The sequence below is a fragment of the Sceloporus occidentalis genome, unplaced genomic scaffold, assembly GCF_023333645.1.
Source record: "Sceloporus occidentalis isolate IW3139 unplaced genomic scaffold, rSceOcc1.0.p SCAF_2, whole genome shotgun sequence".
NCBI classification, from domain to species: Eukaryota; Metazoa; Chordata; class Lepidosauria; order Squamata; family Phrynosomatidae; genus Sceloporus; species Sceloporus occidentalis.
This window is the reverse complement of record NW_028316982.1, coordinates 26,914,927-26,933,221: the sequence shown is the minus strand read 5'-3', so window position 1 is coordinate 26,933,221 and position 18,295 is coordinate 26,914,927. Positions and strand designations below refer to the sequence as shown.

The 18,295-nt window shown below is 41.0% G+C and overlaps 1 protein-coding gene across 5 annotated transcripts in view; it reads left to right on the top strand.

The window, feature by feature from the left end:
* The window catches only part of SCHIP1 (schwannomin interacting protein 1), a 610,191-nt gene that overhangs the window by 574,943 nt on the left and 16,953 nt on the right, over positions 1 to 18,295 (top strand). For all 5 annotated transcript variants that reach the window (XM_089508950.1, XM_089508952.1, XM_089508953.1 and 2 more), the window contains one exon: positions 1,893 to 2,011. In XM_089508950.1, coding sequence (XP_089365076.1) covers positions 1,893 to 2,011 — 119 coding nt within the window. The remainder of the gene's footprint in view (positions 1 to 1,892; positions 2,012 to 18,295) is intronic.

The window sequence follows — 18,295 nt, the reverse complement described above, 5'->3', positions numbered from 1 at the left end:
CCTTTCTCATATTATAGGGGCTCCAAGTGGCTAACAACAAATTTAAAACCATACACATTAAAAACAATGCAAAAAGCATTAAAATATATACATTTAAAAAACAATCAATTTTAAAAAGTTAAAAACAGTATACATTAAAAATTAAAATGTATTAAAAACTCTGCACAAATCTTAAAATGTGAAAATTAAATAGCATCTAAAAGCCCAACCCTCATTGAAAAAAAGCCTGATAATACAAAAAATGTTTTCAACTAGCTGCCAAAAGGAGATCAGGGATGGGGCCGTCCCTCCCTCCACTAAGAAGGTGCTCTCCCTTGTTCCCACCAAACAAGCCAGAGAAGGTGGTGGGACAGAGAGAAAGGCCTCTCCTTAGAGGTTTAATGGGGTTTGTAAAGGGAGATACAGTCCTTCAAATAACCAAGATCCAAGCTATATAGGGCTTTATAGGTCAACAAAAGTTTCTGAGCACTTTTCAAAGGCATTTACAGTTATCCAAATGGAAAGTAACCAAGGCATGTCCCACTGTGGCCAGATCTGACTTCTCCAGGAATGGTTGCAGTTGGTGTGCTGGTTTTAATTGTGCACAAGCACTCCTGGTCACTGCTGAAACCTGGGCCTCCAGTCTTAGAGCTGAATCCAAGAGTTCCCACAAACTATGAACTTGTGTTTTCCGGGGGAGTGTAACCCCCTCCAATACAGGCTGAATCCCCATTCCTAGATCTGTCTTTCGACTAACCAGGAGCACCTCTGTCTTATCTGGATTAAGCTTCAATTTGTTTGCCCTCATCCAGTCCATTACAACTGTCAGACACTGGTTTAGGACAGGAACAGGTGGAATTAAATGGAAAGAAGTGAAAGAGCTGGATGTATGAGCTGGGTATCATCAGCATACTGGTGACCCCTTAATCCAAAACTCCAGACAACTTCTCCCAGTGTAGCTGTTTAAAATCATAGGCTTGAACCCTGAGGGACCCCACAGGCCAACAGGCAAGGAGTCAAACAGGAATTCCACAGCACCACTCTCTCAAAGTGTTCCTCTGAGAATGAAGGGAGCCACTGTAAAACAGTACCTCCAAACCCCATCTCAGAGAGGCATCCCAAAAGGATACCATGGTCAGTAGTAACGAAAGCTGCTGTGAAGTTCAGCAGAACCAATGGGCACATTGCTCCTGTCCAGTTCCCTGCATAGGTCATCCACCAAGGTGAGCTAACATTGCAAATAACTCTTCTCCTTCCCTCTCCCCATGATTTTTTTCCCTGAATGAAATCCAAGACCCAGTCCAAAAGGTTGTCAGAATTTATAGTGAGCCAGGCAAGCCCACCACTTGTATTCTCCTTCAAATTGTAACCAAGATTTTCAGGTTACAGTGGCATCTTCTGCTGAAGACCAAAAACTAGCTCAAGGGCACATTTTAAAAATTTGCCTTAAAATGTATGAGGCAAGGTATATAAATAGAGGAGCAGGGGAGGTATTGGTGTTTTGTTTTTTACAATATTATTTGCTGGATTGATAAAGCAAGAAGTGTGTGTGTGTGTGTGTGTGTGTGTGTTCCTTGTTTTAACCATTATTTACAATCATGATCAATTTCAAAGACTGAAAAGTCAAGAGTTACACATTCAGTACATGTAAGGAACTGTGGAATAAATATCTCTTTAAGTGAGATTCAATGTAATGGCATTTTAATCATTTCTTACTATGTGTTGACATGTTGCGTTAACCTTAAAGTACTATTTTGTGAATGCTGACCTGCTGGATTAATTTGAATGTACTGCTTAGACTGGAATGTGAACTGTTAGTAGATTGATGGGCATTGTTTACTTCTGCATTCTTTAAAATATATATGAATATGTTTTAAATATATATATGTATATTGTTTATGTATATATTTTAGGCTCAGAAAAATGAGAGAGAGTCTATCAGGCAAAAACTGGCACTTGGAAGTTTCTTTGATGATGGCCCAGGAATTTACACCAGCTGTAGTAAAAGTGGCAAGCCAAGTCTTTCTTCTCGGTGAGTGAAATTGCATTATGCACATTTCTCATTTTAATGGCTTCCATGTGGCATTATATCAAACAGTTTCTACCAAATGTCTAAAGCTCAAATCCAGGGCTTTGTGAATGCATGATGTTTTCTTCAATGTTCTCTCAGAAAGGAATCCCTCAGCTGTCTGAGCACCATTTCGTAAAGCTTCTGCTTTTCTTTTATTTCTTCTGTTTTTGTTTTTGTTGTTGTTGTTGTTGTTGTTGTTGTTGTTATGTTTATTTATATCCCGCCTTCCTCCCAATACAGAGACTCAAGACGCCTTACAAATCTAAATCAGTCCAAGTTAAAACACTATAAAACATGCAAAATACAAATTTAAGAAAACAATTAAACAGTGGGGTTTGTTTGTCATAGTTATTCTGCATTTCCAAAGTTCTGTGCAAAATGTCTACTTCCATATCAACAAATGTAGATAATTTTTCCAGAACTTCATTCTGTGCTTGTCTAAGATATATTGATAAATGTATGCTTTTATATTCTGTTCCTGAAGGTATCTGAAACTTGGGTGTAAAGGGGTATAAATATTTCAAGAAATGTCAGCGACATATATTTTTTTTGGAATAATTTCTTCAGTATTTAATTTTAAAAAAGAATTCAGGGCATTAAGACTGGATACTAATTTACTTGACAGTGTTACTTTTTGAAGCCTGTATTGTACCCCTTTGCTGCTAATCAAGTATGGTCATCAAAAGGGGGGGGGGACAGAATAGAATTCCATTACTTTCTTTTTGGTAATGCTTGAAGCTTCCATCATAACAGTGATTGTGCAAAGAACCCACAGGGAATGTCCCCAGTGGTTGCCCTCACTCTACCAAAATTGATGAGCTAGAACAATGGAGGGCAAAGCATAGATCATGATTTACTGCTAGATCTCAAAGTTATTTGTAAATCAACAAAGATTTCTAGCTCCCAGTGGTATGGGGAAAACAATCTTAGTTTTGCCAATAAAAGGATGTGTATACAAGTGGGGTTCTGGTACCATATTCTTCAGTCCTGCACTACCATCCTGACCCATTAATTTGTCACTGTTGTGTCCAGGAAAAAACAAAGGACAAATTGATTGAGCTCTCTGACAGGGAAGGCTAAATATCTCACAAAACTATAATTCCCAGAATTCCACTGCATCAAGCCATGGCAGTTAAAGTGGTGTCAATCTGGATTATTTCTGCAGTGCCTTAAATAACTCCTGTAAAGTTTGGACAGAACTTGGAATAGATTCACCACCCTATTGATAGGGAGCCAGCAGATGACATTTGCTATAATGCTTAATTGGCTTAAAACAGCATAATTTGCATGAATTTTTGCAGACAGAATTCTTGCCTCTGATTCCAGCCAGTTGACTATTGCTTTGAAACCCTTGTGATCAGTCTAGTCTATAAGAGGTCTTTCATTACTCACGTAACACTATGTGATATGAATGCATAGAAAAACAGCTCCTATATCTGAAAGCTGGTGCAATCCTGGAAAATGTGTAGCCTGGGAACACCTCTTTTCCTAATATGAAGAAAGTGTCAACGTCATTTTTCAGATTTAAAAATATAGATGATGCAAGAGACTGAGGAACTCCTGGGATCTCGCTGTTCCAATAAAATGGGTGTATTTGTGGAACTAGCATCTGATTCTGCCAGAAAATAAACATAAGTAATAGATCGTGTGTTTGCTCATTTGAGGAATTTTCTGTTAGTCAAGATTGTATGTTTAGTAGTTACTATCAGCAAGAAGAGCGAATACATGGGGAATTTTATTCAGTTCGAGGTATAAAATTGCTTTATTTCTTTATGGTTTCATGGTATTATCTAATTATGATATTTTTTTTCCCTGCTGCTGTTTTGCTTTCTGGATTGTTTGTGTTACACAGCTATTTTTTATTTTATTTTATTTTAATGCTATCTGTATAGTGAGCCAGCATGATCTATATAGTTATCCAGGAAGATGTAGTGGTTTGAGTGTTGGACTGGGACTCCAGGGGGCCAGGGTTCAAATGTTCTCTCAGGCATGCAAACCTGCGGGGTGAGCAAGTGACATTCTACCTCAGCCTCAGAGAAGGGCAATTGCAAACTCCCTCTGAAAAAAAATCCTGGCAACAAAACCCTGTGAAAGGGTCATGTTAAGGTCACCATAAGTCAAAAATGACTTGAAGGCACTCAACAACAAATATAAGATAGCTCCTTAATCTAACCGAAACGTTCTTGTTTTCTGATTGAAGTTTTGAGCATTTTAATTATAGCATGAAGGGAGCTCACTTAGGGGCTGTACCCTTCTTCAGCCAGATTCAGGCCATGGCAACCACACGCCGGGCCCCAATCCAGCCTTTCCAGGGCGTGAAAAAGAGCCACAAAAAGCGGCTCTTTTTTGTGCACTGGAAAGGATGTGATAGCCACGGCACTGCAGCTATATCATACAGATGCAGTGCCGGAGGAGTGCCATGATGCCATGCGCCGTGTGAGTGTGTGGCATCACAGTGCCCTAACTCCACCCCTAGGCCGGCCTTAATGGCCAGTCTGAAGAGCCCCATAGACTCATCCAAAGAAGCAAGGAGTTAACTTATTTCCTTTGCAAACAATACTATAATAAACAAAAGAACAATATATGAAATCACACCCTTCCCTGGGTAGCTATAATTTATACTTTAGATTTAAAATCTATGGAGAACCTGGTGCAGCAGAAAAAGACATGGCATAAAAATGTAAGTATGCAATTATTCATTATATATTGCATATTAATAATGCATCCAAAAAGCCATTAAAGTAAATGGAAAATAACATTTTACTGTCTATTTCCACTGAAGAGTAATATAAGATTAACTCTCTTGAGGTAAAAAACCAGCAAGAAATAGAATGAATCAAAAGTTATGTTTATTAGTTACTCATGTCTTGTCTGCCTGGTATGTTTTGCTTATCATCATATTTCATGTTCCTAATGAAATAGCAAATTACAATATCCTATTGCATGGATATTCCATATCTGTCTGGAAAAAACATAAGCTTCTGTGTTGTCTATAAAATCTCAGTGGCTATAAATCACATTTAGCATTTTTATGGCATGACATTAAATAGTTTAGGAAATCTGTCAAGGGAGTTGGCTGAATATAAGTCCAGATGGCCAAAAGTGTAACACCAGCATAATCATAATAAACACCTTTATGGAAGAATTGTTCCATTCTAGCAGAATATATCACCAAAATAACTATTTCAAAACAATCTCTGCTTTCCTCCTTACATGCAAGTTAATAGTACTTTAGCAGATGCATGTTGCTGGCTGAAACTAATTATAGTTTATAGTTTGGAAAGTTACTTTTTTGGACTATAGCTCCCAGAATTTGTCAACATCTCCCTGTCACTGACCACAAAAAATGTCCAAGTTCTATGTTCTATCTAGAGTAGCTCCACTGAAATCAATAGGATTTAAGAAGTCCAGTTCCTTTTATTGTATATGTTAAATAGATCAAGTGTTAAATTTAACCCTGTATGTGTATAAGCCATGTGCTCATTAAATTTAAAGTTTATTTTAAAATGTGCCTAGGTTCCATTATGGCACATTTCTTATTTCTGATACTGAAAAGTGCAGAAACTACTATAAGCCATCTTGTAGCTGAGATGAGTGTGGATTTAGATGCAGGAACTTTCTATAGTTCCATTACTGCAAACAGATCACTACCTGATGAAGTTTAAACTTAGTGGGGCTTCAAGCTACACTCCCACACACGTAATAATAATAATAATAATAATAATAATAATAATAATAAATTTTATTTATATACCGCTTTTCCACACCTGGTACACCCCATAGGTTGATGGATCTGGACATTATTCTGATGGCTCTTGAGGATTTTCCTGTCATTTGGGCAGGTAATTCTGCTGAAGCCCTAATTGATCTCTGGAACAGAGAATGACCTGGATGATGGGCATGATCATTCCTGACCATCCCTTTTCATGGAGTTAAACCAGCCCTTGGGTTCTTTGGGGATCTGGAAGCAATACAGTGTGTGCAACAGTAATTATAATGATGCTAGCAAAAAAATTCTAAACAAATACTTGGAATATATAGGCAGAAAAGAATTATATATCTTTTTTCCTCTGTCACCATTGCATCTGCAAAGAGCTGTTTAGCAACCTATTTCAAGTGGTTAGCAGTCTTTTTACAACCTGGCCCGCAAGAGAACTCAAACAACTTGATGGTCTGCTGTGAAGAATTTGGCCAGCACTTTGCCAATAAAATTGCTTGGTTTCATTATGATTTGGGTGTTATAATTGGTTCAGGTCCAGTGGATGTAACACTGGCCCCTGTTTGTCAAATACAAATAGATATTTTTCGCTTTGTACAGCCTGAGGAAGTGGTCAGGATGCCTGGAGAGGAGAGAAGCACTACTTGTGTTCTAGATCCTTGCCCATTGTGGCTTGTTGAACAAGCCAGAGTGGGACCAGCTCAGTGAGTAAAGGAGTAGTCCATGCCATTTTACAACAAGGCAAGGTTTAAGCATGCCTAAGAAAAGTTTTTGTATCATCTATTGGGGGGGAGGGAACCTAACCTAAATATATTCATTTAGGTTAGGTTCCCTCCCCCCCCCCAATAGATGATACAAGTCTCCAGGACCAGATGAACTACATCCAGTGTATTAAAAGAACTGGCAAATATAATATCGGAACCATTGGCAATAATCTTTGAGAACTCCTGGAGAACAGGAGAAGTCCCAGCAGACTGGAGGAGGGCAAACGTTGTCCCCATCCTCAAAAAGGGGAAAAAAGAGGATCCCAACAATTATCGTCCAGTTAGTCTGACATCAATACCAGGAAAGATTCTAGAGCAGATCATTAAAAAGAGAGTCTGTGAACATTTAGAAGCCAATTCCATAATCACAAAAAGTCAACATGGGTTTTAGAGAAAGAAGTCATGCCAGTCAAATCTGATCTCTTTCTTTGATAAAATTACCAGCTTGGTAGATGAAGGGAATTCTGTGGATATAGTATATCTTGATTCCAGTAAGGCCTTTGACAAAGTTCCCCATGACATTCTTGAAAACAAGCTTGGAAAATGTGGGCTAGACAAGGCAACTGTTACATGGATTTGTAATTGGTTGACTGACTGAAGCCAAAGGGTGCTCAACAATGGCTCTTTTTCATCCTGGAGAGAAGTGACCAGTGGGTCCCACAGGGCTCTGTCCTGGGCCCAGTGCTATTCAACATCTTTATCAATGATTTGGATGAAAGAATTTGAGGCACACTTACCAAATTTTCAGATGACACCAAATTAGGAGGAGTAGCTAATACCCCAGAGGACAGGATCAAGATTCAAAGTGACCTGAACAGACTAGAAAACTGGGCCAAAGCTAACAAAATGAAATTCAACATGGATAAATGCAAGGTACTGTACTTAGGGTGGAAAAATAAAATGCACAGATATAGGATGGGAGAAACCTGGCTGAATGAAACTACATGTGAAAGGGATCTGGGAGTCCAAGTAGACCACAAACTGAACATGAGTCAACAGTGCAATGCAGCAGCTAACAAGGCCAATGCAATTTTAGGCTGCATCCATAGAAGTATAGATCTAGAGATCAAGAGAAGTAATAGTGCCACTCTATTCTGCTTTGGTCAGGCCTCACCTGGAATACTGTGTCCAGTTCTGGGCACCACAATTCAAAAAGGATTTGGAGAAACTGGAGCGTGTCCAAAGGACGGCAACTAAAATGGTGAAGGGTCTGGAAACCATGCCCTATGAAGAACGCCTTAGGGAGCTGGGAATGTTTAGCCTGGAGAAGAGAAGGTTAAGAGGTGATATGATCGTCCTGTTTAAGTATTTGAAGGGATGTCATATTGAGGAGGGAGCAAGTTTATTTTCTGCTGCTCCAGAGACTAGAACGCAGAACAATGGATGCAAACTGCAGGAAAAGAGATTCCACCTCAACATTAGGCGGAACTTCCTGACAGTAAGGGCTGTTCGACAGTGGAACAAACTCCCTCAGAATGTGGTGGTGTCTCCTTCCTTGGAGGTCTTCTAACAGAGGCTGGATGGCCATCTGTTGGAGATGCTTTGATTTAGATTTCCTGCATGGCAGGGGGTTGGACTGGATGGCCCTTGTGGTCTCTTCCAACTCTATGATTATTTGATTCTGGACATGAGAGTGAAGAAAGTGGTGCTGCAGCTTTCCTGTTTTAATCTGTGTTCCTTAGCCTGTGCTGTTTATTATACATTAAACTACTGGGAGAGGTTTCTGCAGTTTGGGAGTCAGGAGTCACTATATTCTGATGATAATGCCATTTCTCTTCTCTACCTAACTCCATTGGAAGATGTTCCTTGCTAAACTGGTGTTTGTCATTAAAAATGGACTGCATGAAGGTGAACAAATTCAAGCTTGATCCAGACAAGACAGAAGTGCTCCTGGTCAGTCAGAAGGCAAATAAGGGAATAAGGATTGTGTGTCTTCTGAATGGAGTTACACTCCAGCTGCAGTTTTAGTGTTACTTCTGAAGTCAGCCCAGAGCCTGGAGGTCCAGTTTCCAGTAGTGGCCAGGAGAATATTTGCACAGTTAAGTTAGTATATCAGGTGTGTCTGTTCCTGGAATTACACATGCCTTAGGAAAGACACAGGATGACACATGCCTTAGTAACATCCCTGTATGGGGCTGTTTTTGAAAAATACTCAAAAACACCAGTTGGCACAAACAGCTGCTACCATATTGTTAACTGGGCCTGGCTACAGGAAACTCCTTTGTTCCAATAAATGAGCTGGATGGTTGTGGAGTGTACATGTATAGAAAAATGGTATTCCCTCATTCCCTAAGATTCCATTTGAAAAGGAAATGTCCAGTGGGTGGGATGGAGGCAACTGGGAAGGCTGTCACGAAAACAATAAGATAAGGCAAAGCCATATGGTAAGGAGTATCTGCACTTAATTATTGTGATTAAGGTTGACAAGAGGGGGTGTGAACAGATTTATTACATGGGCTCTAACTAAAGCCTCTTGATTGACACAGTTTGGGAGATCCACAAGGGATTTGGAGGAGAAAGTACTTAGTTAATATCTTCATATCCGATGAACAGAGGTTGTGTCATAGAACATGTCTCTGAATTTACCAACTAACTCCTTTGCTGTTTCCTTTCTTAAAAGAAACATTAACGCTGGGTGATGGTATATTTACATATGTTGTCCAGGAATATTGCTCACTATCCAGATATTCTGCTTTAACTGTTGAGAAATTTTTGAAAAGGTTCCACTTGCTTTCTGTCATTTTTTTTAAACAACAAAAGCCATATCTGGCCCAGTAATGTATTAGAAGTGATTTAGGTATGATTTTTATTAAAAGCATTGGCCAACCCTAACACTGGAGTTTAAGCTACAAAAATGGTAGACAACTCCCAAATGTAAAGAAACTACATTTGAAATTGGTGGCAGTCATTCTTAATTGCAAAAGAGCTCTTAAAGCTAATAAGAGCAAGATACAAACCGCCCCTTTGGGGCGGCCTGCACCCGCCCCTTTCCCTGACGGATCGGGGCCTCAGCTGCCACAGCGGCAGCCCCAGAGGCCCCTATCTGCCGCTTTTCCTGGCCTCAGGAAAGTGGCAAAATGCCGCTTCCCCGCAGCCTGGAAAGGGGTGTCCTTCATGCCCCCAAGGACACCCCAACAGCGGCGGGGAAGGGGAGAAAGGGGCCGCTTGGCCCCTTTCTCTTTGTATCGCTGGCACTGCTTTTTAAAGGCCACGCCAGCGATATGCGCAGCCGAAGGAGCTCCGAAACGGAGCTCCTTCTGGCACCACTGAAAGGGTGCCACAAGCGCCCTTCAGCGGCACCAGGACGTCACATCTGCGTCACACCATTTGGCTGCAGCACGGCCGTGACGTCGTAATGGCGGCGTGCATGTAGAAAGGGCACCACCATTACAATGTACTAGGGTTGCGGGGCATCTGGAAAGGACACCCCGAGGCAACCCTAGTATGTATCCAGGCCGGCGCTTTGCGCCAGTCTGGATACCGCCAAAGTGAGCGGAAAATGACTGTCTCAGACACATTGACAACAACAGCTAGTCACATCTTTCCAAAATGGTGTTAAGATAAACAGGTCTGTTCTTGGTTGCTATTTATTATGGATGACTATGAATCAAAATGTAACAGCAAATTTGATATTCAAGTTTTTGAAAAGATTGTTTTCTCAATCATGTAAACTGCTTTCATTGTAGGAACATCCATGATTTGCGTGCATAGTTTTTCCATTCATTTTCTCTCTCCGAATGATTGCAGTATTTTAAAATTCCAAATTTAGAACAGCTACAGCTTGGAAATGTCTTTGTTAAAGTAATCCAGTAAATTATCTATCTGTCTAGTTGAGAAGCTCTCAACGTGTCACAATAATAAACCTGCATATGTAACATGCACATCCCATGTCAATCCAACTGTAAATGAAATGAAGCTCAAGTAGATTGCTTTGTGTAGCTCATTGGTATTCTGAGTTAAGAGGCCAGCAGAGAAATTAAAATTGTATCATAGAAGTTATGCCTTATACTGGGTCAGACAATTGGTTTGGCTAGCCAGGATTGTCAACGCTGACTGCCAGTGGTTCTTCAGGTTTCCCTCTATTTTTGGGACAGGGTTCAGATGACTAGCTACTGTCCAGATACTTATTCTTGAAGGACAGGTTCAAGACCCTTCTGCTTTCCCTGATTCTGTATCATTCAACTCTAATCAGACTGATCAGCTGTTCAAATAAAGGAGGACACCTTCAAAGGCCTGGCCTTAATAAAGGAAATCACGTGGCTGCCCTAAACTCCACTAAGAACAGTATGCCTGTATCCTGTCACCTGAAGATGAAGGGTGTTAATATTCTAAATAAAAATAGAATAAAAATAAAACAGAGAAGTTCTTCCGCTCTCCCATCCTTGTTTGTTTGTATATTTGTTTACGTATTTATATCCCCGTTTAGTTGAAGATTTCAAGGCGACTTATAATAAAACAATAAATAACTACAAATTTTTAAAATATTAAAATACATTTAAAAAATTCAATTTAACAATAGTTTAAAACTGGTTAAAACAATCTTGAATAATGTAACCATAAAACATGCACAGCCCATATAAAAGCAGTTTGATCTGAAAATTTTAATAAAAAGCCAGGAGCTTCTTTAACTTAGTGTTGAAATTATTCTAACAGTGGTGCCAATTGAGCTCCAGAGGGACAGAATTTCACGACCGGAATGGCACTGCAGAAAAGGCCCTCTCCTGTGTCTTCCCACAGTGTATTCCCCCTACTGATTGGGACACAGAGGAATACCCCTCCAATAGATCTCACATCTCAGACATACGTACATATATAAAGAGAGGCATTCCTTCAAGTATCAGGGACCCGAAATAGATGGTCCAAAAGGGCTGCGCCAGAACTGCCAAGACCACACAGGCCCGATTCCAGTCCAAGCCACCAGAAGGAGCGGATTCTATCTGCTCCTTCTTGGCCCAGTTCTTCTTCTTTGGTGTGGCATCGGCCACGGCTTCAAGCTGCATTTGAAGCATGTGTCATGTAAACAGCGTGTCCCCAATGCAGCCTGAAGCTGCATCATTTTGCCCAAGGTCCCAAGTCATTTAGGCCTTTAAATGTTATTACCAGCACTTTGAATTCAGCATGGAAATATATTAGCAGCCAGTGCAATGACTTCAGAACAGGCATTACATTATATCTAAATGGAGTCACAGTAAGTGATTTAGCTATTGTATTTTGCATTAGCTGCAGTTTTTGAGTTGTCATGAAGAGTAGCCTCATGTATAGTGAATTGTGGTAGCTTATCAGGAACTATGAATGAACTACTGGAAGAATAATAAATAATAAATAAAACTTTTATTTATATCCCGCTTTTCTGTTACAAGACAATCAAAGCGGCTCACAACATATTAAAATCCACATTTACAAAATTATGTCCCAGACTCCCCCACTTAAAACAGGATTAAACATGTACAATTAAAATATCTATTAAAAACACACACACACAAAAAAAAAATACGAGGACAGAGCAGTGGGCTAATACATGATGTGGGGGGCAGTCATTCTGTGGCCAGGCACTTTTATTCAGGAAAGGCCTGCTGGAAGAGATCCGTCTTGACAGCTTTTTTAAAGCTATCTAAGCTGGCAATCTGACGGATCTCGTTCGGGAGACCGTTCCATAGTTTGGGAGCAATTGCAGAGAAGGCCCTCTGGGAGGTAGCAGTTAGTCTGGTTTTTAAAGGCTGCAATAGATTCCTGCCAGAGGACTTGAGGATGCAGGGCGGATTATATGGGAGCAGGCGATCCCTCAAATAGGTTGGGCCAAAGCCATGTAGGCCTTTAAAGGTGATAACCAACACCTTGTACTGTGCCCGGAAACTAATAGGCAGCCAGTGAAGAGAATTTAAGATGGGTGTTATTCGGTCACTCCTAGTTTTTCCAGTGACCAGCCTGGCTGCCATATTTTGCATTAGTTGAAGTTTCCGGACTAGGCACAAGGGTAGCCCCATGTAGAGTGCGTTACAGAAATCAAGTTGTGAGGTTACCAGAGAATGTACAACAGTTTCTAGGTCCTTTACTTCCAGGAAAGGGCGCAGCTGGCGTATCAGCCGGAGCTGATAGCAGGCGCTCCTGATTGTCCCATTCACTTGGTTCGTCATGTGAAGCGATGGATCTAGGAGCACCCCCAGACTGTGAACGCAGTCCTTTGTGGAGAGCGTGACCCCATCTAGGACTGGAGGTTGCAACCCTATATCTAGTTTGGGGGACCCTACTGTAAGTACCTCCGTTTTGTCTGGATTCAGCTTGAGTTTGTTTTCCCTCATCCAGCCCATTACCGCTTCAAGACACTGATTGAGGGGAGAAATGCCATCTGTTGTCATAGCTGCTGATCGGGACATGGAGAAATATATTTGGGTGTCATCAGCATACTGATAACACCCTGCCCCATGTCTGCGAATGATTTCTCCCAGCGGCTTCATATAAATGTTGAATAGCATCGGGGACAGTATGGCGCCTTGAGGGACACCACATTTAAGCTCCGTTTTTGAGGAGTGACTCTCCTCAAGCATCATCCTCTGGAATCTACCCGAGAGGAAGGACCAGAACCACTGGAGTGCAGTGCCACTGATTCCTAACTCTCTCAGGCATTCCAAGAGGATATCGTGATCTATTGTATTGAAGGCCGCTGAGAGGTCTAGAAGCACCAACAGGGTCACGCTTCCTCTCTCAGTGCCTAGACGAAGATCGTCAGCCAGAGCAACCATGGCAGTCTCCACCCCGTATCCTGTCCTGAAGCCGGTTTGAAATGGGTCTAGATAATTGGTTTCATCCAAGATGGCTTGGAATTGAAGGGTGACAGCCCTCTCGATCACCTTGCTCAAAAATGGCAGATGGGATACAGGCCTGTAGTTCTTCATATCCAGGGGATCCAGTGAAGGTTTTTTCAGGAGCGGCATGACAACCGCCTCCTTTAGGCAAGTTGGAACACAACCTTCCCTAAGGGATGCATTGATGACATCCCTAAGAAATGCCCTCAAGGCATCACCCCCCCCCCCCGGACGGCCAGCCATGATGGGCAGGGATCGAGGGGGCATGTTGTCTTCTTCACATTTCCAAGGATCTATTGTAAGTTATCCCTGTCTAGCAAGATTGTAGATGGCACACCAGTGGACCCAAGAATTCTGCATCACTGAATCTGTCTAGCCTTCTAGTGACAAAAATGAATCTTGGAGTACTCCCAGATTGTCCATCTAGTCCGTAAAGGGGAGTGCAAGCCCATGCAGGGCAGGTAACCTACCCAGTTCCCAAGACTCGATAACAACCAATCCATAGAGCCTCTGTTTTATCATGATTCAACTTCAGTGTATTTACCCCCCCCCCCTCCAGCCCATTACAGCATCCAGGCACTATTCCAACACCTCCACAGCCCCAACCAACTCCAATGACAGGCAGAAAAATGCTGAGTGTCATCTGCATACAGTCAGCACCCAATTCCCAAATTCCTCGTGTCAACTCCCAGTGGCCTTATAGTGTGCATCAGTAAAGATGGCAAACATAACTTATTATGCCTCCTCTATTCTGTTTCAGCACACTGTCCAGCAGTGTCCAGCACATTATGAAGCCACAGACAGTTAAACAGCATGGGAGACTAGATTTAACCCTGTGGCACCCCACAGCACAATTGCCACGGGGCTGAGCAAGCATCGCCCAGTGCCAGTCTCTGGTACCAACTTTGCAGATCTGACCCAGTATGATACCATGATCAATTGTATCAAAAGCCACTGATAGATTCAGGAGGATCAACAGTGTAGCACACCCCCTTTGCAATAATAATAAATCTTTCCATTAGAGTAGGCTGCTAGTCAGAACAACCAAGACTTTGGTGCCTTTGGTACCCTGTCCTGAAATCAGACTGATATGAGTCTAGATAATCTGTTTCCTCCAAGAACCTCTGAAGCTGTCCAGCCACCACATATTCAAGCCCCTTGCCCAAACAGGGGATAGGATATTAGTGATAGGGCAATAGTTATCACATACCTCTGAATCCAGACAGATCCTCTTCAGGAGAGAGTGCACTACAGCCTCCTTCAAGATAACAGGCATTTACCACCCTTGGACTCCCCCACAACCTGAATAAATCCACATCTGCTATATTTTAAGAGCCAAGATGGTCATGAGTCAAGTCTACATGTGATGAGACAAACCAATTCAAGCATCTTGTACACATCATCAGGCTATAGAAACTATCCACCCCAAAATGACTAGATGGTGCACTGGGCACCTTCCTAGATTCTGCAGTAACTGTGACATCACAGTTTACATGAACAAATATGAACAACTTTCTGCTTATACCTGGCAAATTTAGCACAGCAGGCAACTGAAAGTTCTAATCCTGGCCTCTCTAAGCCTGACTGTGATAGACTCCTCACCACTAGGAGAAGGTCTGCTGGACAGTGTGTTGAAGACAGAATAGAGGAGACATAATAAATTATTTTTGCCACCTTCACTGCCACACAGCAAAAGGTCTTTGCCAATTTTCTGTTGTATTTGGTCTGTGACCTGTGCCATTTCCATAGAGGTTCACAGCATTTCTTGCCCCTGTTGTGATATCACCTTTTCCCACTTCTACCAGCAGCAGTTGGTGATGATGTGGATTTTTTTTTTTAAAAAAAATGCAGTATTTTCATGGCATGGCATGGAGTAAGTGGTACTGTGCACAATAGCAACCAGGGAGAGCACACAACATGGGTATACCACTTCATCAGTAGCAGCTTCCTTTTATCTATAATACATTGTTTTGATCCAGTTTAACTTTCTAGAAACACAAGCCCTGAGAGTGTGTTGTCCTTAAAAATTCTTTATCAGCCCTATGTTGGAGGTTACACAGCTGCATATGTTGCAGTTAAGGAAGACACAGCAGCTCACTTTGAGTAAGAATTGATGGAATAGCTCAGTCATTGGATCACCTCAGAGTCAGCTGGGTGGAAGTCAATATGGTAGTCTCATCTTCACCCAGTTGCACAGAAGAACTGGTTATCTGGATGGTGAATATATGATCCTGTCAATATTTACCCCCAGGTAAATTGCTATTAACCAGATCCATGTCTGACTAGCAGTCCACTGTTTCCCTACACACCTGAGATATCAGAAATTAGCATACAAAAGGAATATATTGTGTTAATATATATTCAGAGCAGAAGGAATTTGTTTGTGTCATCACTGATATTTGAAACAATACCACAAAGCAAGACTGATACCAGAAGGCAAACTGATAGTAAACCCAATAGGTACAATGAACAAAAAGAAAGATGTGCATGAAATCCAATTATACTAGAAGCATATGATGATAATAAATCTTTTTACATGTATAACCATAACGATATAGCAATATTACATTACATGAAAATATACATTTACAGCTGTAATATCCAACAGATTTCCACTGAATTTCTATTTCAATTCTTTTTTTAAGAACAAAAATACAAATACAAATATACTAAATTGTGGGCTGGTAAAGTCAACTAGAGTTTTGATTGTACCAACCCACAATTCAGTACCTGTATATCGCACCATGTGTATTTTGAATAACCCAGTTGTTTACACTGATAGAATCATGTATATTTGCATTTAATCCATGTTTTTGTTGTAATTGTACTATATGCAACTTCTTGTTTGTTTTTTCAGTTCTGTTTGATGTGTTTACTGTTGATATGCTGTCATAAAGCAATGTTTACTGTTGATATGCTTTCAAGAATCATTCCTGTCAATGACAAACCATCAACCATCAACTGTGCATTACTCCCTTCATTCAGATATAAAATATATATTGGCAAAATACGTAGCAAGAAACACATTTCCCCATATGTGGAGGAAAAAGACATTTAAAGATATATTTCTAGCAACTGACCTCAGAGTCCAGCAGACTCACTTTGAAACCTAAACCTATTTAAAGGTTTACAAAGCTCTTATACTAAGAGCCTTTTCTGAGCTCTTAACTGGAGTCTTGTATTCTTCCTGAATGTAGCATTCTTGGTTATTGCCTCAACAAGAGATGGTAAAAGAATTACAGATTTTAAGGCATAAAAAGGCCTGCCTACATTCCCACAGGGATAGCGTGGTGCAATGGTGATTTTCCATATTTTTAAGCCTACCTACCTCCTTTTATTCTCACCAGGACGGTTGTCGTTTTTATGTCCTGACTCTGCCTTCAAAGCCTTCTGAAAGCATAATGGTCAAATCTAACACTGGGAATAGTATCTGATGGCCAAATAACCACATTAAGAGTTAAGAAATGGCACATAACTCTCCAAACCATATATATACATGAATGAAATGGTAAAGCTTATCTTGGACTGAAGGAAGAAAGCACTGTACCTTTATTTTGTTCTGTTAGAATGTTTAAAGAGACAGTCTTGTGTAGCAGTTAGAGCATTGAACGGGGACTTGGGAGATCCAAGTTCCTTCTAAGCCATGAAATCCCCTGCATCACCTTGGGTAAGGCAGTTTCTCACCCTGTTCTGCCTTACAGAGCTGTTGTGAATATAAATATGGGAGCAAACCATGAATACTTTTGCTCAATAGAGAAGATGCAGTGTATTCAGCTTTTCTTTTTTACTCTGGAGGAACACTTGAAACAATTTTCAGATTTTAGGGAACCCCTGCAGAAAAATTATTGTATCTGTAGTGCAAAACCAAATGTTCAATTTTTTCCCCAATCATAATATCTTAGGGTACCTCTAGCAACCTCTTGCAGAAACCAAGGATTCCAGGGATCCCTTCTTGGGAAATTCTAGTATATATGTAACAGATAGATAAATAATAAAATCTCTTCCCTGAAAGCCTTGGGTGGCATGACCAGTCAGTACTGACAGTATTTCATAGATTCATAGAATCATAGAGTTGGAAGAGACCACACGGGCCATCCAGTCCAACCCCCTGCCATGCAGGAAATCCAAATCAAAGCATCCCCTGCAGATGGCCATCTAGCCTCTGCTTAAAAACCTCCAAGGAAGGAGACTCCACTACACTCCGAGGGAGTGCATTCCACTGTCCAACAGCCCTTACTGTCAGGAAGTTCCTCCTAATGTTGAGGTGGAATCTCTTCCTGTAGCTTGCATCCATTGTTCCAGGTCCTGTTCTCTGGAGCAGCAGAAAACAAGCTTGCTCCCTCCCCAATATGACATCCTTTCAAATATTTAAACAGGGCTATCATATCACCTCTTAACGTTCTCTTCTCCAGGCTAAACATCCCCAGCTCCCTGAGTCGTTCCTCATAGGGCAAGGTTTCCAGACTTTTCACCATTTTAGTCACCCTCCTCTGGACACGCTCCGGTTTCTCAATGTCCTTTTTGAATTGTGGTGCCCAGAACTGGACACAATATTCCAGGTGGGGCCTGACCAGAGCAGAATACAATGGCACTATTACTTCTCTTGATCTAAACACTATACTTTTATTGATACAGCCTAAAATTGCATTGGCCTTTTTAGCTGCCGCATCGCACTGTTGACTCATGTTCAACTTGTGGTCTACTTGGACTCCCAGATCCCTTTCACATGTAGTTTCATTCAGCCAGGTGTCCCCGATCCTATATCTGTGCATTTCATTTTTCTGCCCTAAGTGCAGTACCTTACATTTCTCTGTGTTGAATTTCATTTTGTTAGCTTTGGCCCAGCTTTCTAGTCTATTCAGATCATTAGAAATGGCCCAGTGTTCTGCCTTATATTTATTTGTTTGTATTATTAGTATTAAAAATTAAAATTAAAATGTATTTAAAATTCTATACAAAC